Source organism: Amblyraja radiata, chromosome 3, assembly GCF_010909765.2.
Source record: "Amblyraja radiata isolate CabotCenter1 chromosome 3, sAmbRad1.1.pri, whole genome shotgun sequence".
Classification (NCBI taxonomy): Eukaryota; Metazoa; Chordata; class Chondrichthyes; order Rajiformes; family Rajidae; genus Amblyraja; species Amblyraja radiata.
The window spans coordinates 8,497,346-8,522,965 of record NC_045958.1 but is presented as its reverse complement, the minus strand read 5'-3'; the positions used below and the strand labels follow the sequence as shown (position 1 = coordinate 8,522,965).

General features: G+C 40.7%; 1 protein-coding gene across 5 annotated transcripts; it reads left to right on the top strand.

Annotated features, from left to right (window-relative positions):
* Positions 1-22,852, top strand: arrdc3 (arrestin domain containing 3). 5 transcript variants are annotated; one of them, XM_033017269.1, is made up of 8 exons: positions 1-660; positions 5,582-5,663; positions 6,492-6,639; positions 7,742-7,844; positions 8,621-8,877; positions 11,296-11,458; positions 12,727-12,881; positions 20,832-22,852. In XM_033017269.1, the coding sequence occupies exons 1-8, from the start codon at positions 381-383 to the stop codon at positions 20,898-20,900; spliced, it is 1,257 nt and encodes a 418-aa protein (XP_032873160.1). In that variant the 5' UTR covers positions 1-380; the 3' UTR covers positions 20,901-22,852. The 5 variants fall into 5 exon arrangements, with proteins under 5 accessions (XP_032873160.1, XP_032873161.1, XP_032873162.1 ...); XM_033017270.1 differs by lacking the exons at positions 12,727-12,881; positions 20,832-22,852 and adding exons at positions 9,210-9,255; positions 9,370-9,454 and having other exon boundaries at positions 52-660; XM_033017271.1 differs by lacking the exons at positions 1-660; positions 5,582-5,663; positions 7,742-7,844 and having other exon boundaries at positions 6,506-6,639.
* Positions 22,853-25,620: the final 2,768 nt, after the last annotated feature.

Below are 25,620 nucleotides of genomic sequence, written 5' to 3'. Positions count from 1 at the left end.
GCTGTTGATCAGCTGGCAGTAGCAGCAGTAGCAGTAGCAGTAGCACAGCCTGCACTCTCAAGGCGGAAGCAGAGTGAATCACGCACAGGCGCACTCGGGTTGTTTTTCACACAAAAACCGTTTTAAGTGAGGTGGTAGGAATGATACCCCCGTCTTTTGTACAGACCAAAAGCCGGGGCACAGCATCTCCCACTGTCCGGATCCAGATGCTCCTTTTTAATAGCGCACTGGTCGCGCCTGCAGCTCCTGCAGCCAAATCCAGGCACTGAGCAGTGGTGGAGAAGATCACATTTTTTTTTCAGATCTCCATTTTTGTACATTTTTATACTGACACACACCCACACACACACACACATATATATATATCTAGATATATAACCATGGTGCTGGGAAAGGTGAGGAGTTTTACAATAAGCTATGACTGTCCTAATGAGAACAATATCCCCGTCTATGCCAGCGGAGATTCAGTCTCCGGACGAGTGACTATTGAAGTTACTGGGGAAATCAGGGTAAGATCTCTTGCAATCCATGGACGAGGACAGGCGAAAGTGCGCTGGACAGAATCTCGGAATGCTGGTTCCAATACTGCCTACACGCAAAACTACACTGAGGAAGTGGAGTATTTCAACCGCAAAGACCCACTAATCGGACACGAGAGAGGTAAGCTTGGAATGTAATGTATGTGTGGAATGGCTTAAAATGTGTCCTGCGAGTTTTGCGTCTTTGTATCTCGCTGTTACTCCAATGCAAGGTGTTAGTAACTCGGAGAGCACGTCGCTGGTCATTTATACAAGAAAAATGCATAATATTATCCATCCGTAGAGACATTATGGATGGAACAGTTCGACAGCCTGCGGATCACTTTTCACTGGCAGTTTTGTTTGTCAAAAGTGGTGGGACTTTGACCAGGCTGGATAGCCAGCCCACTGAAACAAATTGCTAATATCTCACTTATTTTGTTTTACAATTCTATCTCACCGATTCGTTGAGATTTCAACCCCCCCTCTCCCCCCCCCCCCCCTTCTCTCCCTGTGAACAGCCCCAATCGTTATGTAATTTGTGATACAAAATTCACATCTGCAGAAGCAAACTCCAAGCTTTTTTGTTTTTCCCGAGCTTTGAGGTTTTTGTTCCTTCTTAGATCATGAGAACCATGTAGAAATGTTACAGTAAAACAAATCTGAGAACTGCAGTACTTTATATAATGCCCTGCCTGCATGCAATGGCTTCCACGTTAAATCCGTGAGTTTGTCATAATGTTTTTTTTTCATACAAACAGCTAATGTAGTGACTATCAATTGCATACGACGCTACTATTTAATCTAAATGCATCGTGTACAGTAGTATACAGTAACACCTAACATTCGAATATCACTTCGACGAGGTGCTATGACAGCAAATGCATTTTTTTCTGTGGATTTATACAAGAACATATCTTGTCGCCATAACGTTGACAGTGCAAGTTTTGCATTATGCTTTTGCAAATCTCATATAGCCACTGTAACATTTTATTTTAATGGTTAGTTAAATGGTTAGTTGTTTTCCTAAGTTTCCACCCTTTGTTCAAAGCGGTTCAATCCTGTTTGGGACAAGTATTGGGGGAGGGGGGGGAGGTTGCTGTGAGACTTCTCTTCGCTCATTGGCCCACACTGTCAGATGGTGAGGATGACTTAATGCTTTTTGCAGAAAAACAATTTGCAATAGCTACTTTACACCTTCGTATGTTAGGTACATTGCCAGTGAAAATGTTCATTTTGCATTAAATTATAATTTCTCCCCACACGTTTTTGTGATTTTGATGCCGTGCCATAATATTAAGTTTTGCAATGAAATTGTGATATTCTATTCCAATGTAACCATTTATTTTAGGAAAGCACTGATGCGTTGAATACAGATTTTTTTTGGCTCGTTTGCATATGCGTTTACTTTGAACTCGCTGCGTTTTGCTTAATATGTAAGAAAATAGTTGAAAATAATTTTGTATTGTGCCAATTGAGTAAATTGATTCATTGTTTTTTGCAATCTCTAAAAAATAGCTATTGACACGCATGTGGTAGCTTTGAGAAGGCAGTGAGCGTCTTCGAATGTTTGCAATAAGAATTTCACATTTTCCTTTTTTTGTAAGTGAGCTTTCGTTCATTATTATCTTACTCAAGTTTCTGTCGCTCAGTTAAGATTCGTTGCACTTACACCGCCCCGGAGCGCCGATTGGCCCTGCTATTTGTTAGACTGTTGCTAAGGCGCTGTTAACTTTTCATTAGTCAATGGAGTTGCCAGTCACATTCCTCCTTCTGCCTCACGTCACATTCGGGGGGAAAAAAAACCTTTCTGGATAAAGAGTTTAAAATGTTTCAGGGAGGCCAAATACCGACTTAGTAATAATACATCGCGGAGAAAATGTGCAATTTGCATTGTATTCAATTTTATTGCATGCATTTTATTCCTGCGAGTAAAAGCAATGACTATATTCTCCATAGCACAGGACAGGTTTAGAGGGATATGGGCCAAACGCAGGCAGGCGGGACTCGTGTAGCTGGGACATGTTGGCTTGCGTGGGCAAGTTGGGCCGTATCACTCTAAATACGAACATGACATAAATTCTGACAGCAACTCTATATAAGAATTTTGCAAATTACAGGTCCTAAATATTTGGACTGGAGGTGGGAATGAGTGGGAATTAAAACGCATTGTCGTTTGAGAGCTTTTTTTTGGAAATGCATTGGCATTTGTTCGCTTTTTTAAAAAATGCATTGACATTTGAGTCTGTTTTTTAATGCATTGACGTTTGAGAGCTTTAAAAAAAAAAGCATTAACGCTTGAGAGCATTTAAATTTGTGTGGGGTGGTGGGGGGGGGAGCATGCTATTTTGTGCAATGCACTTGGAACAAGCTGCACATAAATTCCGACAGCAACTCTATATAAGAATTTTGCTAATTATTTACTGGTCCTTAATATTTGGACTGGAGGTGGGAATGAGTAGGAATTTAAATGCATTGTCGTTTTGAGAGCTTATTGTGGAAATGCATTGACATTTGTGAGCAATAAGAATTTCACATTTTCCTTTTTTTGTAAGTGAGCTTTCGTTCATTATTATCTTACTCAAGCTGCACTTGGGGAAATGCATTGACATTTGTGAGCTTTTTTGGGAAATGGATTGACATTTGAGGTTTTTTTAATGCATTGATTGACGTTTGAGAGTATTAAAAAGAATGCATTAACGTTTGAGAGCATTTAATTTGTTTTTTGGGGGGTGGGGGTTGCTATTTTGTGCAATGCACTTGGAACAAGCTGCACACATGCAGTTGGGGTTTGCAAGGACTGCCTTGCAATGACTGCTCACACTGCTAAGTTAAGCACGCCCATTGCCCAGGCTCCAGCCTCTCAGCTCAGGCTTGTGTGTCCTGTGGCTGATGAATACCATGTGGATGCGGCTGCGCTGGGCTGTTCGCACCGGTTCAGGCCGGCTCTCTCCGCTCACAGCCTCTCTGCCGACCTGATTGACAGCTCGCTGCTTGTTTACCGCTCCACTGCAAAAAAAAAAGCTCAGTCTTTCTGCTGAGCTGGCAGAAAAGGCGGAGGAAAGAAAGGCAACGAATCTGGAGCAAGATCAGCTACTGCTACTGCACAAAGGGGGGTTTTACTGATTTAATGCAAAATGCACATACTCCTTAAATATATAATATATATAAATCCTGAAACTGTAATATGAATACTGATTAAAGATGATCTTGAACTTCAGATTGTGTTCTTTGGCTATTTACATAGCTAATCCTTCATAGTTGGATGTGATGGTGTCCTTGCAAACATTTTACTAAAGCTAATTAATCCTATTCCAACCACGCCTTGTAAATTCCCTCTTCAGTGATAGATAAGGGATTTTCAAATGGGACAGGTGCACTGTTAGAAAGGGTCACCAGTGAATGGATAGCAGCATCAGGTTGTCAGATTATTGTGCCCCTATAAACCATGGTGTTAGCCAGAAAATATCTAACGTAATATGGAAATGATATGAAGTAGTTTGAGTTAAGGTCGCGTCATTGAGGCGGATAAGGAAGGTCAAGCTGTTTATCGTAAAATTATAAATCCCCCGAAGGCTGAACGGTGGCTGTGCAGGGTGGAGCTACTGGGACACTGAGGTTCCTGATGGGACCAACTCGCTGGAGTTCGCCTAGTAACTCCAAACAATAAGCTTCACTGTTCATTCCCCATCTCCAATAAGCGTACAGTGAGGCTGGGTGCTGTCGGTAGCTGGGAGGCAGAAGGAAGTTGCTAATTCCACACTAACCAGTATAATTAAAAGAGCAAGTTTAAAAAAAAAATCTTTAGTTGAGTTTAGTTTATTGTCGTGTGTACCGAGGTACAGTGAAAAGCTTTTGTTGCCTGCAAACTAATCAGTGAAAAGACAATACATGATTACAATCGAGCCATTCACAGTGTACAGATACACAATAAATGAATAATGTTTAGTGCAAGATAAAGTCATTAAAGTCCGATCAAAGATGGTACGAGGGTCTTCAATGAGGTAGATAGTAGTTCAGGACTCGGGGCTGCTCTCTTGTTATTGTAGGATGGTTCAGTTGCCTGATAACAGCTGGCAAGATACTGTCCCTGAATCTGGTGTGCCTTTTACCCGATGGGAGAGGGGAGAAGAGGGAAGGGCCAGAATGTGACTCGTCTTTTCTGCATTCACTATTAATTTGCAAACAAACTCAAAAGTTATTTGATTGACATTTGGCTAATGCTCCAAACTTCATTGCTTCCGCAAAATAAGGTGAAATAACGTCCTCCATGAAAGTAAATCAACCAAGCAGGAATGCCGTGTGCCTGACTGGCCACACATTATTGTGGAGATATCTTAACTGGCCTCTGTCTTAATTAGCTTGTTGAATAAAGCTTTCACCAGTAGCTTGCATTGAAGGTGACTTTTCGGGGCAATCCAGAATGGGCAACTGATGCAGAATTCCCACTGATGTCCATGCAATAATAATATGTCCTTAACATTTGTGGATACAGTGAATTAAACCACAAATAGTATCAATTAAAATGGTTCCTGGTTGGCTTTCCATTACACGGTTAACTATGCATCGGGTGGTATTGTAGTAGAGTGTAAATTACTAGCCATCAGCTATCGATCTAGTCATATATTTGAATCCATGGTGACCAAAAACGAAAGTTCAGAAAACTTTAATCTATCTGGAAGTAGAGCTAGCTTCAGTCATGTACCAATGAAATGATCAGGTTATTGTTTTAAAAACATATATAATGTCCATCGGAAAAGGAATCTGTCCTTACCTGATCTGACGTAACGTGTTCCACCAAATACATTAAAATGGGTGATAATTAACAGATCAGGGGGAGTTGATGGGCAGTAAATACACTTCTAGCACATCTGCATCCTGGGATAGTAATTTCTGGCATAAATTATTCCTATTTTTTGAGCTGCAGTTGTTATTTCTTTTAATCAGTGTTATTTTACTTTTATAACTGCTGATTGTTTATTCTATAATTTTTTTAACCTGATTCTTTTGGTACATAAAATAACATGTTTGATAATTTAAATTATTTTGTAATCTGTTTTTAGATGATGATGATTCTGAAGAAGACCTCACCACAATACCTTCAGGCAGACATGAATATCCATTCAGCTTTGAGCTTCCACAAATGTAAGATTTGCACTTTTAATTTTTTTGCTTCCTTCCTTCCTTTTTTTTCTTCTGGAAATATAAATATTTTCAAATAATTGTAGATTTCTGTTATAAATCTGTGTTTTGGGCGATTTTCCTTATTGACCATAGAGAAGCCCTAGACTAACTTGTGAATCTAATGAAGATGCCTGTTCAGACCATATGATCTTCTCCTTTGAGAGTAACAGCCCCTAAGGTTTTCCCTCTATTGAATTTTTAAATTCAAATGAGTCTATTCTGGGCTCCATTTTTTTGTGATCATTCCATGTGAAAATCAACATAAAATTACAGAAGGTGTACAACACAGAAGCAGGGTATTTGGTCCTATGGGTCTGGCCTACTGTTTCATTCTTCTAACCCTATCAGAATGACTATTCCGTTCTACTTTTGTTGATCCAATTCTTCTAAAATGCTGAACACCTGAGCTATTCCTTGCGGTAGCAAGTCTCCCACTTTGTTGTTCTCTGAATTTTTCAATTGGATATTTATCAGCAGGTTTGTTCTCTCCAAACCAGTGAAAATAACATGTTTGCATCTGTGCCCTGTAAAACCAGAAGAAAGGAACCTGAGGGAGAACTTTTGTCAGTACCTGGCTTCACTTTCCTAGTTTGCATCATATTCTCTTCCACCCTACTATATCAGAAACTGAACATCTTCAATTGTACATTGAAGGTTCCTAGGCATGTATAATTTCACTAGGGCCTCTCTGAATTTCGAAAGACTTTGTTGGATTGGTTGATCCCAAAGAAGTTGACTTGTGTTGTTCTATTAGTTGCTGCCATTGACTGGTGCTTTATTTCCTGACAGACCATTAGCTACCTCCTTTGAAGGCAAATATGGCAGTGTGCGCTATTGGGTAAAAGCTGAACTGCACAGGCCGTGGATGTTGGTAATGAAAGTGAAGAAAGAATTTACAGTCTTTGAACACATTGACATTAACACACCATTGTTGCTGGTGAGTGTTTGAAAGCTTTGGAAAGCTCGCACTGTGAAATGTTGTACACTTTCCATACAGGTCCATTTTTAACTCGATTTAAAGAATGCACAGTAGGGCCCTGTAATTAAAACCAAATGGTTACAACAAAAATATATTTCTAATGTCTGAAACACCAGGGAGCAATTATTAAATTCTTCATAGAGTAAATACAGACATTCCATTATTGTGAATAGCTTGGTATTGTATTTAAAGTTATGGCCAATTGATATTGAATATTTAATAGATTTCAAGACAGTGATAAAAGTTCACCAATGAAGAATAACTACTAAACAAATCCTCTTATCACGATTTAAAACAAAACACTGTGAAGTTGTAAACTCCTCTAACCTTGCCATTGCCAATTTATATTCAAAGTCCAACTCTAAATTGAGCAATATAATTACTAAAATAAACATGTTATTGAGAATGGATAAACTGAAACATCAAAGTTAAAAATGGGAAATATTGTGACTTTTGTCAGATTAGGCTAGAAAGTATATTGGACATTGGAGTGTTGGACAAACCGTGTAAATGTAAGAATGTGCCACAACAGATATCATCATGGTTTAATCTAGACACTGACCTGCCCGCATAATGCAGTTCTTGCAGTTTAACATTGGGAGATTTAGTGCTCTTTTTTGCAGGCTGAAACAAATATATTAGGCTTTAATTAAAAATTGCATTCCCCAAAATCTGATAAGACTTAAAGGATGGTGAAAGAGTTGATTTCCTTGATAATTTGTGCAAATATTCATGAAGTGGAGGCCCTCAATGAACAATGCTCCCAATTTTTTTTAAATTACATCTGATGTTGGGAATTAACCAAAAGCTCTATAATATATGTCACATTCATTTTAACTTGTCTAGACAATATGTAGAATACTATCCACCAGTTAAGGGGACGGGCATTATGCACCACTTGTGCACTGCTCAATATAAACCATTAATATCTTGCACTTGAAAGTGCATAGCATAGATTGTTAGCTAGTTTGCTATTAATGTACCACCATATGTCATCCTGAGAGACTGTCTATTCTGAAGGGAGCAGGGGTATTTACTGTGCTTTCTGTTCTTTTTGCAGTCACCACAGGCAGGCACAAAAGAGAAAACTCTTTGTTGCTGGTTCTGTTCCTCAGGCCCAATATCCCTAAGTGCCAAAATCGAACGCAAGGGCTACACACCAGGTAAAAATCTGGCGCACTGGAAAATTATTTCAATCCTTGGTCTTTGATTAATTAATGAATCAGCCAGGTAGCTGGATTGGTGCTTCAATTGTATTCATCACAAATGGACAAGGCTGGGGGGGGGAGGGGGAAATAATTGGCTTTCTTGTTCCCACTTTTGGTCAAATCAGTCGTACTTCAACTTGCCCTTACTGAAAATTACAGCCGTCTTAAATTCTGTTGAGGGGAGGATTAGGCTTGACTATTGTCAGTTAACCTTTATCGAACCTTTTATCAGCCAGCATATGTCTTCCAACCAAGATTTGATTTTGGCCTGATCAAATACCAGAGGATGGCTGATACCAGAGTGAGTCACCAAATCTCCGGCACAGAGTCAAAGTCAGAGAGATTTTCCACAGAGTTATTTTGTGATGGCAATAGGCAACAAATTTAGTTAATCTGGTTTATTTCCAAATCTTTTCTTTTTAATTTTTAGTAAATTAAAATATATTTACTTATTTTGTTCCATCACATTTTTACTATGAAGATAATAAAATGGGTTCCGATTTCCATAACTCTTACTGGGATCAATGCTGTTAATATTACCATTGTTAAACAGTGTAGACTGTGTTATAGCACAAATACTATCAATTTAGTAGACTGCTGATTGATAATACGTTGATGAATAAATGTTGTTTAAATGGCACTTTAAATTATTGTCTTTAATGAGACTGAATACATATGGTGGACATAGTGACACAAATTACATTGTGCACTGTGTATCTTTTCTTGTGCAGGTGAATCAATTCACATATTTGCAGAAATTGAGAATTGTTCTTCCCGCATGGTAGTGCCAAAGGCAGCCATTTACCAAACACAGACTTTCTATGCCAAAGGGAAAATGAAGGAAGTTAAACACCTTGTAGCCAACTTGAGAGGAGAATCGTTGTCGTCTGGTAAATCAGAAAGTTGGAATGGAAAACTACTGAAAATTCCACCAGTGTCGCCGTCGATTGTAGACTGCACTATAATTCACGTGGAGTACTCACTAACGGTAGGTGTTGAATTGTGTGATGACATTGCAAAATTATGATGTGAAAAACATTTCATTGGAGACACCGTCCCTCTTAAAGAAGGTGGTTTACCATGTTATCATTTTCTTGCTTCAGTTTCTGTTCACCCTTTTCATTTTCTTCTTTTCCCCCATCCCCAAGTCTTTGGTTAAGTATATTTAGTTGTAGGAACATCGTAGATAAGTGGGGATCCTTTAGCAGCCAGTTTCCCTCCGAATAATGAGCCCAAGGAGTGAAATTGGCTGTCAAGGAAGGCCCAAGAAACTGTATGGGAAATTTTCATGCTCTTGATATTTTTCCTAACCCTTTTTAGGTTTCCTGCTGTAAGCTGGAAGAGTGCAAAATTCCCTTTTCCCCAGGTAACGTTTGTGAATGCAGGTGTTTGTAGAGACAAAAAAAAAAAAATTAAGTGTCTTTGTAATGTTTGTGTATATTTCTTTCCCATTTAAAAAACTATATTCTCCCTTCTCTAGATCAACCTGCACTACATCCCGGCCAAGAGGGCGTGAAGGTGACCTGCTCCCAGGCCAATGCCGCTCTGTAACCGGCTGTCAGGAGGTGCGCGGGGTGACTTGCCCTGTTTTTAAAACTGTTGAAACATTTTTTTTAAATTATTCTTAAGGGGAGACAGTTAGCTTCCACTTATCCCTCCTGTGCTGGCCCAGTTGAGATTGGAGACTCACTGTCTTGGGAATAGTGTAATTTTATATTTTGGAAGAATTTGTCCCTTCTTGAGTAACTTGCCAGTGTCAACCTCTGCTGCACTTTTTTTTAATTCCTCAGTAGCTAGTTTAACTGTGACCATTCTAGGGTGCGTTACAAGGTTTAAAACTCTAACCTTGTTAACGTCTTTCTCCAAAAGTGTGTAAGCTTGAGGATATACTTTGTTTCCTACAGAGAATATAGTAGCAACAACATTTTTTTTTAAAGGAATGCAACTCTTGTTACCGTGTGGTCAAATTAAAAATTTCCTTTCTGTAAAGCTCTATAACAATTCAGAAATGAAGATATTTGCTCTGAATTAGAAAATAGTCCTGCATTAAAACTCCAGTCAATTGTTTTTTGTTTTCCCTCCACTTCGTAGACAATCCTAATCTAATGCACATTTCAACTCCCTGTGGATGCATGAATGTAAATTTAAATTGTTTAATTTTTGTGTGATTTTCCTTGAAATGAAAGTGCAAGGCTAGAGTTTTTTAAAAACAGTACCATACACCATATACCGAAGTCGCAGGTTCTACATACACCCTCCGTAAAGATTTGACACCCTTAACTGACATAATATTTCGATTCCCCACATTAGGTACAGGATACTGAGTTGTATGATCAGCCATGATCATATTGAATGGCGGTGCAGGCTCGAAGGGCCGAATGGCCTACTCTTGCACCTATTTTCTATGTTTCTAATCTGAATGAAGAATTGATGAGAAAAACAATCAGCTGGAGCTTGTAATCACTTATCAAAAACTTTACCTCCAGTGATCGATATAGAATCATAAATTGAGGACAGGATCTGTGATGCCCTTTGTATTAAATAACCTGCAACTATTTAGGGTCCAGAATGAAATGTGGTTACCTCCTGTGAACTATTAAGGTTACTGTTAGCAGCTATCTTTGAACCTTTGTTAGCAGCTATCCAATATTGGACAAGAATCAAAACCATTGGTAGAGGATGGTGACAGGGAAGAAAATTGGAAGATAATTCTTATTTGAACGCACACAACCAAAACTGCACACAAGAGTATTTCTGAAAGTCTACAAAAGTAGTATGAGTTGCTTTCACATACAAACTTTTTTTGAGGAGAGACCCAAGTTTTAATGAATAATGTACCACTATACTTCTGAATACAACTCTTGGCATTTAACCTTGTCTTTTCAGTAGCGGAGCATTCTGGGGTTAATTGCAGTGCCTTCTGCCAAAGCTCACAGGGCTGATGCATACCAGAGTACGTTGTGAACTTCACAGACAGGGAAGCTCTCACAGTTTTGATTCCAGTTCTACCAATATGAATGATATCAGCCGGACATTGGTGAAGGCACTACTTTTGGCCTCAATGTTTCCAAAATTCAGGGATTAGTATTTGCCTAACAAAACTGATGAAGTTTCCTGTTCTACAGATTGCTATCCAGCGGGCATGCTGGAAGTGCATGTGTATGGAAATATATTGGAAACTGTATTAGTTGGACCCCCGGTAATGGCACAACCACCTTCATTATCCAGGTGTTCATGTGAAATGTAGCCACTTGGGTGAGGTACCACAGGGCTGGGCTGCTGCCATTGGAACCATGCTCCAACACGAGTTGCCACCCTCTGAAGACGAGGGGCAAGGGGAGAAAGATGGAAAGGAGAAGGAGAATGAGCCGGCAATTAAAATCTCCCTATTTTTTTTCTCTCATAGGTCTATGTGGACATCCCAGGGGCAATGAATTTAACATTAAATTTACCACTAGTCATTGGAACGATTCCTTTGCATCCCTTCGGCAGCCGGACATCCAGCGTCAGCAGCCAGTGTAGCATGAATTTGAACTGGTTGAGTCTTACACTGCCTGAACAACCTGAAGGTAGGTGAAAACGCCAGAAAGTTTGAAATCCATCATAGACATCTCCCACTATTTGTCAGCTGGGTCAAACAACCACTTAGAAGTAGCAATGAGCAAGAGTCTCAAGTCTTGGAGATGCCCATGGCTAGAGGGCATGGCTATAAGGTGAGAGTAGCAAAGTTTAAATGAGATTGTCAGGATGATGTACTTTATGCAGTGGGTGGTGGGTGCCTAGAGACGTATAGAATAGTGGCATTGAAGAGGCGTTTGGATAGGCACATGACTATGGAGGGCTGTGCAGGTAGACAAGATTAATTTAACTTGCCATCATGTTCAGCGCAGATATTGTTGGCTGAAGGGCCTGTTCCTGTGCTGTACTCTTTTATGTATTGTGTACAGTTTTGGTCTCCTAATTTGAGGAAGGACATCCTTGTGATTGAGGCAGTGCAGCGTAGGTTCACGAGATTGATCCCTGGGATGGTGGGACTGTCATATGAGGAAAGATTGAAAAGACTAGGGTTGTTTTCACTAGAGTTTAGAGGGATGAAGGGAGATTTTATAGAAACATATAAAATTATAAAAGGACTGGACAAGCTAGATGCAGGAAAAATATGATATGATTTTGAGATTGATCCCTGGGATGGCGGGAGTGTCATATGAGGAAAGATTGAAAAGACTAGGCTTGTATTCACTGGAGTTTAGAAGGATGAGGGGGATCTTATAGAGACATATACAATTATAAAAGGACTGGACAAGCTAGATGCAGGAAAAATGTTCCCAATGTTGGGCGAGTCCAGAACCAGGGGCCACAGTCTTAGAATAAAGGGGAGGTAATTTAAGACTTAGGTGAGAAAAAACTTTTTCACCCAGGGAGTTGTGAATTTATGGAATTCCCTGCCACAGAGGGCAGTGGAGGCCAAGTCACTGGATGGATTTAAGAGAGAGTTAGATAGAGCTCTAGGGGTTAGTGGAGTCGAGGGATATGGGGAGAAGGCAGGCACGGGTTATTGATAGGGGACGATCAGCCATGATCACAATGAATGGCGGTGCTGGCTCGAAGGGCCGAATGGCCTCCTCCTGCACCTAGTTTCTATGTACTCAAGTGGAGTTACAACAAACAGAAAGATCTTTCAAATAGATGCAGCAATGTTGTGTAAGAACTAATTAAACTGATCGCTTTTTAACGGATGAAATAGAAGTTTGGTATTCCAAGCAATATTGCCGTCACAGTGGGCTGGACTAATTGCTGGCCATTTAAAATAATTACCATTGACTATGTTTCATTTTAGCTCCGCCCAGCTATTCAGAAATTGTGTCCGATCAGCAACGACGAAATAATCTGGCTACAACGGCAGTACGGGATGAATTAGAAAGATTGTTCGAGGGACCATTGTTTGCCTACATCCAGGAATTTAGGTACCAGCCTCCACCTGTGTATTCAGAGGTAAGTATTTTTGGTCAGTTGGAAGAGTAAATGGCATGAACCTCTTAGTAGTTGGAATCTCTAGGTATAGATAATTAATTCAATTGGAACTTGTTTTAGAAGGCATTTAACATTATGATATGTGTTGTTCTTGTACTTGGGAACAAAGAGAAAACATAAACAGTTGTTGGATCTTTATTTGGTTTGGCACCTCTAACTATTATAACTGGTCCTGCGCCAATGGAAGTAGGCAACTGTCCCTACTTCCAAGCTCCATATCCAAGGTAATGAGGCCAGAGGAGGTTCTGCAGTTTAAACCATGACTGTTGAGAGCATGATTTGGGGAAAGTTATGAAGGATGTTTCTGCAAGAACTTGTGCCTTAATTTCCATAGACTAGACGTCTGGCTCCTTTGACCTACCCTTAACAAAAAAAAAAAAGAGGCCCTTCTCAGGTCTCCCTCAGTCCTTTCCACAATTGTGTGTGTTAATACACTGGACGTGCACTGTGAGGTTCTCATCTCTGATACATACTCTGATTTGGTGATCTGAATCCAACTTCCTTTGATCAGACATGGGCATCATACGTCCTTTTTGGAACATTGTTGGGAGAATGTTCCCATCTTCGGAGCAGAAGATCCATGTTCTCTATGCACGTGGAATCCTTGTTCATTCCATCCTTGAGATCTCATTTGAAGATTTGCAATTACCACAAAGAAAGAACTTGGCTTTGGAAGGACCATGTCAGGACCCTTTCAAGTTGTAGTCTTTATTGCTCTCCAGCAGTTGCTGGATGTGGACTTTCTATGTATACCTGGCCACATCTCTGTGTCTGTCACCAATATGTATCTCCATGGGCAGTAGGTGTGCTCCTGTCTAAATTTCTTGGGCAGTACAGGCAGCCCAGAGATGAAAAAACTTAGCAGTTACTTCATTAGAGCTATCATGAAACAAAACAGTTGCTTAATTTCAACAATTGTGACCCTGTGTCTTTATTTTTCCAAACCAGCACTATTTCCCATTTTTATTACTGACCCATCAAAATAGGTACCAATGGAAGTAATATTCACACACCGTCTTTCATCGTGTCACCTTCCATCACTGAGGCTTCCTCTAATACGCTGAGACATCTATTCTTCACTAATGCCGGCCTCTTGCACATCCTACTTTAGCTGGTCATTCCTTCAGCCGCCAAAGTCCAAAACTAACAAATTCTCTAAATCTTCCCCCCCCCCAATACCAATTGGATTATAAAAAGTGGATTTATTATGGGAAACAAAGAAATGGCAGATGAGTTGAACAGGTACTTTGGATCCGTCTTCACTAAGGAGGACACAAACAATCTTCCTGATATAGTAGTTGCCAGAGGATCTGGGGTGACGGAGGAAATAAAGGAGATCCACATTAGGCAGGAAATGGTGTTGGGTAGACTGATGGGACTGAAGGCTGATAAATCCCCAGGGCCTGATGGTCTGCATCCCAGGGTACTTAAGGAAGTGGCTCTGGAAATCGTGGATCATTTTCCAATGTTCTATAGATTCAGGATCAGTTCCTCTGGGTTGGAGGGTAGCTAATGTTATCCCACTTTTTAAGAAAGGCAGGCGAGAGAAAACAGGGAATTATAGACCAGTTAGCCTGACCGGTGGTGGGGAAGATGCTGGAGTCAATTATAAAAGATGAAATAGCCGCACATTTGGATAGCAGTAACAGGATCGGTCCGAGTCAGCATGGATATACGAAGGGGAAATCATGCTTGACTAATCTTCTGGAATTTTTTGAAGAAGTAACTAGGAAAATGGACATGGGAGAGCCAGTGGATGTAGTGTACCCTGGACTTTCAGAAAGCATTTGATAATGTCCCACATAGGAGATTAGTGGGCAAAATTAGGGCACATGGTATTGGGGGCTGAGTACTGACATGGATAGAGAAGTGTTTGGCAGACAGGAAACAAAGAGTAGGGATTAACGGGTCCCTTTCAGAATGGCAGCCAGTGCCTAGTGGGGTACCGCAAGACTTGGTGCTGGGACCGCAGCTATTTACAATATACATCAAGATTTGGATGAAGGGATTCAAAGTAACATTAGCAAATTTGCAGATGACACGAAGCTGGGTGGCAGTGTGAACTGTGAGGAGGATGCTATGAGAATGCAGGGTGACTTGGACAGGTTGGGGGAGTGGGCAGATGCATGGCAGATGAAGTTTAATGTGAATAAATGTGAGGTTATCCACTTTGGTATCAAAAACAGGAAGGCAGATTACTATCTAAATGACGTCAAGTTTGGAAAAGGGGAAGGACAATGGGATCTGGGAGTCCTTGTTCATCAGTCTATGAAAGTAAGCATGCAGGTACAGCAGGCAGTGAAGAAAGCGAATGGTATGTTCGCCTTTATAACAATAGGAATCGAGTATAGGAGCAAAGAGGTCCTTCTGCAGTTGTACAGGGCCCTAGTGAGACCATATCTGTGTGCAGTTTTGGTCCCCTAATTTGAGGAAGGACATTCTTGCTATTGAGGGAGTGCAGCCTAGGTTTACAAGGTTAATTCTCGGAAGGGCGGGACTGTCATATGCTGAGAGAATGGAGCAGCTGGGCTTGTACACTCTGGAGTTTAGAAGGATGAGGGGATCAGATTGAAACATATAAGATTGTTAAGGGTTTGGACACGCTAGAGGCAGGAAACATGTTCCCGATGTTGGGGGAGTCCAGAACCAGGGGCCACAGTTTAAGATTATAGGGTAAGCCATTTAGAACGGAGATGAGGAAACACTTTTTCTCACAGAGAGTGGTGAGTCTGGAATTCTCTGCCTCAGAGGGCGGTGGAGGCCGTTCTCTGGATACTTTCAAGAGAGCTAGATAGGGCTCTTAAAGATAGTGGAGTCAGTGGATATGGGGAGAAGGCAGGAACGGGGTACTGATTGGGGAAGATCAGCCATGATCACATTGAATGGTGGTGCTGGCTCGAAGGGCCAAATGGCCTAATCCTGCACCTATTGTCTTTCAAAGGTTTATGCTATTAACTTCCTATGTGCTCAAATTTTGTTAGTGTTTTTATGAAGTATCTTGGCATCAGTTGTAGTGTTTAACAACAGTGATACACACAAAAAGCTGGAGTAACTTAGCGGGACAGGCAGCATTTCTTGAGAGAAGGAATGGGTGACGTTTCAGGTCAAGACCCTACAGACTGAGAGTTGGGGGAGGGGGAGATACAGAGATAACAAAGTGCGAGAAAGGGACATCAAAAGGAATGTAGATCAAGGAATATGTAAAATAGATCATTGTTAGCTTGGAGAAGGTAAAGCAGTTGGATAAAATGTGATCAGGGACAGTCAGGCTGATTGGAGAACTGGGAAGGGGGAGGGATGGAGAGAGAAGGAAAGCAAGGGTTACTTAAAGTCAACATTCATACTGCTGGGGTGTCAGCTGCCCAAGTGAAATATGAGGTGCGGTTCCTCCAATTTGCTCTGGGCCTCACCCTGACACTGCAGGATGTCCAGGACAGAAAGGTCATTGTGGGAATCGGAGGGGTTTAAAGTGTTTAGTAACCGGGAGATCGGGTAGGTTTAGGTGGACTGAGTGGAGGTGTTCAGCGAAACGATCGCTGAGCCTGCGCTTGCTCTCACCGATATATAGGAGTCCACACCTGGAACAGCAGGTACAGTAGATGATGTTGGAGGAGGTGCAAGTGAACCTCTGCCTCACCTGAAAAGACTGTCAGTCCTAGGACGGACTTGAGGGAGGAGGTGTACAGACATAGTGAAAATGTCCCTTTGGCTCACCATGCCGATATGGACCTTATTGCCCGTTTACACAAATTTCATACGGTTTCACCGGAACTGCATCCTTGTATGCCTTGCCTATTCAAGTGCCTGTCAAAATCTCTTTTAAATGTGGTAATTGCAAGTCATTTCACCTCTGGCTATCCACTAGTATCTGCTTTAAAAAAAAACAAAAACGTTTTCTCAAATCCTCTTTGAACTCTTTCCTCTCGCCTTTAAACTTTGTATTCTATGCCGTCACCTATGAAGAGACGCATGCTTCATATGACCACCTTCGCCATTCTATCCATGTTGTCACTTTCAAGGAATAATGCACTTGAACTGCATGGTCATACTCTTCAGTAACATTCTTTCACACCCTTACTGGATATTCCCAGTTCTCTTTGATCACCTAAAATGCATCACTTCACAGTCGTCAAGATTAAATTCCATCCGCCAACATTCCCTTTGAATGATATCCCACTGTAGCCGTGGGCAGCATTCCTTGCTATCCTCAAGGAAGGTTGAGTCTAGCACCCTATCCTCAGTTTTCATGTCATCTGTAAACCTACTAATCATATCTCCTACATATTATATTAGCATCCCAGCACTGATCAGCTTTGGAACAGCTATTTCCAAAATACCATCACCCTGCTGAACTAACAGGCACGACGCTAGCCATCTTTACACTCTTTTATCTGTATATATTTATTGCCTATGTACTAGTTTAATTCATCCACATTGTACATATTGTTTTAACCAGTATTTTTACTACCTTGCACTCTGATTAGATGCTAAACTGCATTTTGTTGTACCTATACTCGTATTTGTGCAATGACAATAAAATTGAATCTAATCAAAATCCATGTGGTGCACCATTGGTCATAGAATTCAATCTGGTCTTGTTGATCCGGAACAAGGCTAATCACTTCAACTATTTCTATAACACCAGTCACATTGCCTCTGCTGCACTTCTTAGGCATTTCTTAACCTCTCACTCCATCCATTTCTGGACTGAGGACCATGCAAAGTTTTTTTGCCATTACTAAATGTATCTGCTGTTTTCATTGATCTTCTAGATATTGATTCTTGTCTAGAGTCCAATTCTTATGTCCATCTTTTTTTGCATCCTGGATGTTCCCAATCAACTACATCCAAGCAACACTCCATTGGATCGGTACCTTTTAGTCATCAATTTTCCTCATGTTCCAAGGTAGACAAAAATGCTGGAGAAACTCAGCGGGTGCGGCAGCATCTATGGAGCGAAGGAAATAGGCAACATTTCGGGCCGAAACGTTGCCTATTTCCTTCGCTCCATAGATGCTGCTGCACCCGCTGAGTTTCTCCCGCATTTTTGTCTACCTTCGATTTTCCAGCATCTGCAGTTCCTTCTTGAACATTTTCTCATGTTCCAGCTCTTGAATCCATTTAATAATATGGAGATGTCATAAACCATTGAGCTCTTCTTTCTGTCCTTTTTAAGCTTTCAACGCCAGCAGTATCTAACCTTTTTTGTTTTTCATCCAACTCTTACACCTACCCATCTGTTCATAGAAACATAGAAAATAGACGCAGGAGGAGGCCATTCGGCCCCTCGAGCCAGCACCGCCATTCATTGTGATCATGGCTGATCATCCACAATCGGTAACCCATGCCTGCCTTCTCCCCATATCCCTTGACTCCGCTAGCCCCAAGAGCTCTATCTAACTCTCTTTTAAATTAATCCAGTGAATTGGCCTCCGCTGCCTTCTGTGGCAGAAAATTCCACAAATGCATCACCTTGTATATTCCTAATGTTGCTCAAATTACATAAACTACCCTTTATTAACCCATTAGGTTATATAGGTTTACAATTTGGTGTCAGCAGTGAAGAAATGCTCCCTTCCTTTAATGACCTTTGAAAAATATACATATAAGTTAGCAACAAGGATTTAGCATACCGCTGCTGTTGGACATCAGATATTTTAGATACAACAATTGTGATGTCACCAAGGATTGAGTACAGATTGAATTAATTGACTTACAATCAGAGGAATACAGTGTGGAAACGGGCCCTGTAGCACAAAATGCCCACGCCAACCAACATGTCCCATCTACATGGGATATGTTCCCAAACCTTCTCCCAATCTTTTCTCTACATGAGCAGGTCCAATGAACTTGCTTTGCAGAACATAGTCTTTACAATGAGCACAATATGGCATGGTTTTGACTCTAAGAATATGCTGCTCTCAAAAGTCTAGGCACGTCTATTTGGGTGTTGCAGACTTTCCCCTGACATCTAGCACGTCCATTGCTAAACTAGAATTCCTCATCACTTGTTAATCTTCATGTACCTAAATTTAGTAACCTGCTAGAGCCTTAAATAACTAAGCAATAATTATAGTTCAGTACACTATTTAAAGTTGAAACTACTCCTTATTAAGATTTTAGAGTTTCCCATGGTATTTTATTGGGATTAGCTTGTAAAAAATTCCGTCAGTTTAAGTACATTTGAAGCAGTTTGGCGAATCCCAAATTGGGGGGGGGGGGGTGCTGTTTGGTTTAGAAATACAGCGTGGAAATGGGCCCTTCAGCCCACTAGGCCCGCACTGAAAAGCAATCACCCTTACGCTCATTTTGTCCTACACACTAGGGACAAATTACAGAAACCAATTAACCTACATAACTTTAGAATGATGGAGGAAACCAGAGCACCCGGAGAAAACCCACACGATCACAGGGAGAACGTACGCATATGCACAGACAGTACCCGTAGTTGAGATCGAACCACAGCCTCTCTGTTGCTTTAAGGCAGCTGTGTCACTGCTGGATCACTGAAAATATTAAGATTTGCAGATATACATGCGCAAAATCCCATACTTCAATTTTGCAGAATAATAGTTTCACCCGAAGGAGATGGGTATATGGAATGAGCTGCCAGAGGAGCTAGATGAGGCAGTGTAGTTTAAGACATTTTGGACAGGTACATGGAAAGGAAAGGTTTAGAGGGATATTAGCCAAATATAGGAAAACGGGACAAGCTTCGATGGGGCTTCTCGGTCGGCATGGATGAGTTGGGCAGAAGGGTCTTTCACACTGACTCTAATAATGGCAATATCATAATTTTTTTTTACTGCTACAAAATATGACCATATGTGAGCAGCATGCTAGCCAGTTTTAATTTCTTGTTAAAATCTTGATCCATGAGTACATTTTTTTGTTTAACTTCAACAGAATGAACTGCATTAAAAATAAATGAATCTGTATTTTCTTAAAGTTGTGTGCCTATTTTGCATATAAGATGGTTTGAAGCCTCCAGCATTTAAATTTAAATGCATGAAATCTGTAAGAACGTGTCATGGTTGCTTCAAACCCTGGTCGTGGATTTTTTTTATTTTGCACGCTGCTCTCGAACAGTACTATTCCCGATTTTATTATAATAATGACAAAATCAGCATAAATTGTGGTTTAAGTTTGAGTTCAGTTTATTGTCACGTGTGCCGAGGTGCAGTGGAAAGCTTTTGTTGCGTGCTAACCAGTCAGCGGAAAGACAATACATGATTACAATCGAGCCATCCACAGTGTACAGATATGTGATGAAGGGAATAACGTTTAGTGCAAGATAAAGTCCAATCAAAGATAGTTTGAGGGTCTCCTATGAGGTAGATAGTAGATCAGGACTGCTCTCTAGTTGTTGGTAGGACGGTTCAGATGCCTGATAACAGCTGAGAGGAAACTGAGAAGAAATGAAGAGGGAGTGGTCGGGGTGCGACTCAAGTCAGGGTGCGACTTGACTTTGATTATGCTGGTGGCCTTACTGAGGCAGCATGAGGTATAAATGGAGTCAATGGAAGGGAGGTTGGTTGTTTGTGTGATGGACTGGTCTGCGTCCACAATTCTCTGCAACGTCAGGCAGTCTAGGATGGAGCTGCTGCCAAACCGTGCTGTGATTCACCCTGATAAAATGCTTTCTACGACGAATCTGTAGAAATTAACTAATTAATTACAAATTTGAAGAAACTTTATAGAATTATTAATGCCATTGAGCCTGAGCCTACTCCTATCATAGACAAATCCCAGCCATCTGATTTTATTCACGAAAACTATATGCAAGATCCACATGACTTTCCTTAGATTCATAGTGCCATCAAGTTAGTACATTCAGTGCTTAAATGTTGTTCTATTTAAATCTTGTCAGCTGGGTTCTTATTAATTTTTCAAACTCATTCTACTTTTTAGATTGATCCTAATCCAGATCAGTCAAGTCAGAACCGTGAAACAAACGCAACAAATTGTTCTACCCGCTGATGGGCTTTGTGTGGCCATCGAGCCTGTTCTTTCGTGGTTTTAAAAATGTATCACGGCACCGTTGAGGGCAGAAGACTCAACGCGAGGCAGAAAGGAAGCTCAAAGTGATGCTTTGTGACAATGGACAGACAGAGACAGCCAATGCTAATGAAAGCCGGAATCTGTGGCTTGGAAAGCTGCTGTGGATGCCAGAAGAAATCGTAACTTTTTCGTGGGGCACCTGCAAGAAGCAGCTGAAGTGTGAACAGCGGCCACAGTTTGGCATGACTTTTAACACCATTTTCATGGGGTCTCAACCTTAACTGAAATTTGCACATATTATTCAGTGCTTGTGTTGCGCTTCATATTCCATTCAGTCTTGATGATGGCTGTTTTTTTATTTTCATTTGTGGTGACTGCAGACATCAAGTTAGTGATTTTTGCCTGGGGTCTGCACAGTTCGAAGATCAAGTCCGCAGTGTACCAACCTGATGGAATGCACTGATGTTATGTAGCCTGGACCGTACCTGCTTTGCACGTGCTCAGTATTGTCTTCTCAGGCTGGCCTTGCAACACCAACCTAACTGTGGCTTCTTTACAAACATCAAATGCCTTCAAGCCAATATGTGTTGCTACTTGTTCTTTTGCAACCTAATGTAGTAGAATAGCAACAGATCAAAAACTTGGAATAAGACTGCAAAGAAATTCTCTATTAATTTCCCTTCCTCGGGAGAGCTGTCTTTTGTTTTACTATTTGTTGCATTGCTACTATACACAGTATCTTTGTGTTTCAGACTGCCTAAAACACACAAATCTCAGGTGAATTTGTCACTTGCCAAATTGTTGGTATTCTTTTGTGTTTTGATTAAATTGCACTGTTTCAAAATGAGGGACGATTGCAAAATATGGTTGGACTTTGAATTCCTATTTTCCACCATAGCCGCCGCCATATTTGACCGTAATTACATCCCTTCTATTTTGTTACCCTCGTCCCGACGTTTCAGGTCAAGAATTAGTTAACCTGTTAACACGCACAAAATAAAATTGGCGTCTTGTCTGAAGGACTTCGTTTCGTACTGGGCGTTAACTATTCACCAAGGTCAAATGGGCATTTCTGTTGTGAACGCAAGTCCTCCTCACAGTTAAATCAGTTGCAGGAGCGAATGTCTTATTCCACAAGTGGCCTTTTTGTAAAAAAAAAAGTTTAAGTATGTTATTCTGTTTTGCCAAACTTAGGTGCAGCACCCACATGGAGTAGTTTGGTGGAAGGATTTGACTGTTAATTAGTTACATTTTCTTAATCATTTTTTTCCCAGAGAGGGCATTGAGGTTCACGGTATTTTGCGAGTGTCCCTGGTGTATGAATTGTTTTGTGGGGTATTTGTCATTATAGGGCATTTGATGTTTCTATTTGGGTAACCCTTATTTCTTTCTTTCCGAACTAGGGATCAACAAATTGCTTAAGCAGGTAGAAAACCTGATTTCCATAGAATAAGTTAAAAAAATTACAAAAACTAAAGGGATCGATCAAAATTATTCCACACCCTTTGCAGACCAAACATGGCCATTGGTGATCATGCTCGGTTATTTTCATTTCAGATCATGAGCGCACATATTTGAATATATGCTGAATCTGAATTTAATTGTGAGTTTTAAATATAACTATATATTTCTTCAATATTGGTCGATCCCCAACTTAAAAGACAAAGGACTCTGCAGTCCAGTATTCAATCCAGTTTCCTGTTTTTTTTTGTTAAAAATTGGGAATAAATTTAAAAATCCAATATGTTCTAGAAACCAAGTGCAATATTTAACAATTTTTGTAAGATTTTTTCCTTGACCGTGTACTGACTTTTTTTTTTAGTTTGGTGCTGTAATTTTGTAGATTTTGTTAAGGAAACAAAGATCCATGTTCTGTATGGTTTCATTTTTGTTTAGCTGTTCGTGTAAAATTAAAATGTTTTGCTATTGAATTTTGCACTAATTATTTCGCATTTTTTGCTGATTCAAAATGCACGTCGAATAATGTTAAAGCTGTAAAACGACACAGTTCCAAACTGTCTAGTGCAGGGAATACCAGGTTTGATTCTTGTGCTGAAGTAGCTGATCTCATCCAGGCTGTCAGCAATGGTTGGCATTAAGCAAAGGATTAGAAAACATGTCCATGTTTGTTACTATCTGGCACCCCCTGCTGGAAGACATATATGCAAGTAACTAGCTGAAGCATTAAGAGTTTTGATGCCCCCATGGCCCAACAGGCCCAGCAACACTTGCTGTCAAATGTGATTGATTGATATTTCCAGCATTTCCTTTCACCCACCAAGTCCATATGAATCATTGATCGCCCATTCACACCAGTTTTATGTTACACCAGTGCAAAGTGCTGGAGTAACTCAGCACTTCAGGCAGCATCTGTGGAGAACATAGACAGGTGACTATTTGTCAGGACCCTACAGTGTGAAGAAGGACCCCAACCCGAATTGCTACCTATCCATTCTCTCCAGAGATGCTGCTGAGATACTCCAGCATTTTGGCTTGTATCTGTGCCTGCATATCCTTGTATCCATTATATCACTTTCACAGGTACACAAAAGGGCAGTGGATATCACTTTCACATCCACTCCAGACTAGGGGCAATTTATAGAGGACAATTAACCCACAACTCCGCACGGCTTTGGAATTTTGGAGGAAAAAGGCGAAAACCCGGGCAGACGCAGGGAGAGTGTGCAATCTGAACACACACACAGCGCCCGAGGTCAGGATTGAACCAGGGTGTCTGGTGCTGTGAGGCAGCAGCTCTACCAGCTGTGCCAGTGTGTTGCCCAATTTGATAACAAATATAAGATTGAGAAACATAGAAAATAGGTGCAGGAGGAGAGCTAGCTACGGGTCATCAGCCGGTAGCTAGCTCTCTCCACAGAACCTGCTTGATCACTTGGCTACTTCCAGCATTCTCTTTTATTTCAGATTTCCAGCAACTGTATTATCCTGCATCTCACAGCCTGAACACTGCTTTCTTTCCCCCTCTCCATTCTCATCCATCTCCTGCTAGTCATATCTCCTCCAGAGACATGACTGCAATGAAGGTTCATCCCCACCTTTCAGTCACCACCACACTTGAGTCATTCACACAGACAGATAGTCAATTTGCTCTGACCATCCTCTGAAAATTAAAACATGCTGATTTCTATTATTCCTGGTTCAGTTCAAAGTCGCAAATCTTAATGTTATCTCTATTTCATTCTCAATAGATGCAACTTAAACTGATGAATGCTTCCAACATTTACTTATTTTAGATTGCCAGCATCTGCAGTTCTTTCATTTTAATAGATAGAAACATAGAAAATAGGTGCAGGAGGAGGCCATTGGGCCCTTCAAGCCAGCACCGCCATTCATTGTGATCATGGCTGATCGTCCCCTATCAATAACCCGTGCCTGCCTTCTCCCCATATCCCTTGACTCCACTAACCCCTAGAGCTCTAACTAACTCTCTTAAATCCATCCAGTGACTTGGCCTCCACTGCCCTCTGTGGCAGGGAATCCCATAAATTCACAACTCTCTGGATGAAAAAGTTTTTTCTCACCTCAGTCTTAAATGACCTCCCCTTATTCTAAGACTGTGGCCCCTGGTTCTGGACTCGCCCAACATTGGGAACATTTTTCCTGCATCTAGCTTGTCCAGTCCTTTTATAATTGTATATGTCTCTATAAGATCACCCCTCATCCTTCTAAACTCCAGTGAATACAAGCCTAGTCTTTTCAATCTTTCCTCATATGACACTCCCGCCATCCCAGGGATCAATCTCAAAATCATATCAGAAAACACTAGAGTTCCAATTAACCCCAGTTACAAATTAAATCCTTGAAGTAAAATTGGACAGGGTGGGTAATTCACTGCAGCTAATATATAAATAGGTGAACTATTTGAGTATTGTGAAATAGATTATCCACACAAACCAACAAGAAATATCCCCTATCTCAGTAAAAAAATTAGTAGAAATGTTACTGATTTGTTCAAAGGTGAAGTCAAAGCCATCCTTTTTGACAATTACTCTTGGGTGTGGAGATGTGCAGTTGTATTACAATTGTCGAAATTCAATGTCAATTTTTTTGTTTTACCCCTCCCATCTTGGTTTGTAAGGTCTGTAGTTTTTAAACATTTTATATGCATTGTGTGATTACAGTGTTGGATACCTAATGTTTTATTTAATATTAATTTTCGCAGCACAGTTGCTGTCGTTTAAACGTAAATGAAAACCAAAGCTATTGACTCTACAGCATGAACCAAACCTTGTACCTGCAATATTGAAGCCCTCCCCTCTCCAGCAGATGGGACAAGCTACATCAAATGTTTGCTACCTCAGTGTGTGATATTTGAGCAGGTCCAAATGAAGGTTGACTTCCTAGCTTCTTGTCATCCAACCTCGCCTGATCCACGGGCACTTGCTAGCTCTTGCCCCAACCCATCGCCTCTTCTTATCAGCTCAATCTTCTCTACTCCCATCAGTCTGAAGACGGGCCCTGACCCAAAACATCATCTATGTTCCTCCACAGATGCTCCCTGTCCATGTGTAGTATATTTCCTGTTCCAGTATTTACTATTTTATAGGGTCAGTTGTACAACTATAGCAAAGATGTACTGTCGCATTGTGTGCTAACCAGTCCAAAAATAATCAGAAATAACAATGAAATAATATTATTCCGATATTAAATGTGAATTTTACGATTCTTACCATTTGTT

Bases quoted from the DNA above. Each gene is read 5' to 3' on its own strand.
- arrdc3 (XM_033017269.1), top strand. From the start codon at position 381: ATGGTGCTGGGAAAGGTGAGGAGTTTTACAATAAGCTATGACTGTCCT. The intron at 5,664-6,491 runs GTAAGATTTGCA...ATTTCCTGACAG, and splicing joins AGCTTTGAGCTTCCACAAAT to ACCATTAGCTACCTCCTTTG. The intron at 12,882-20,831 runs GTAAGTATTTTT...TCTACTTTTTAG, and splicing joins CTCCACCTGTGTATTCAGAG to ATTGATCCTAATCCAGATCA.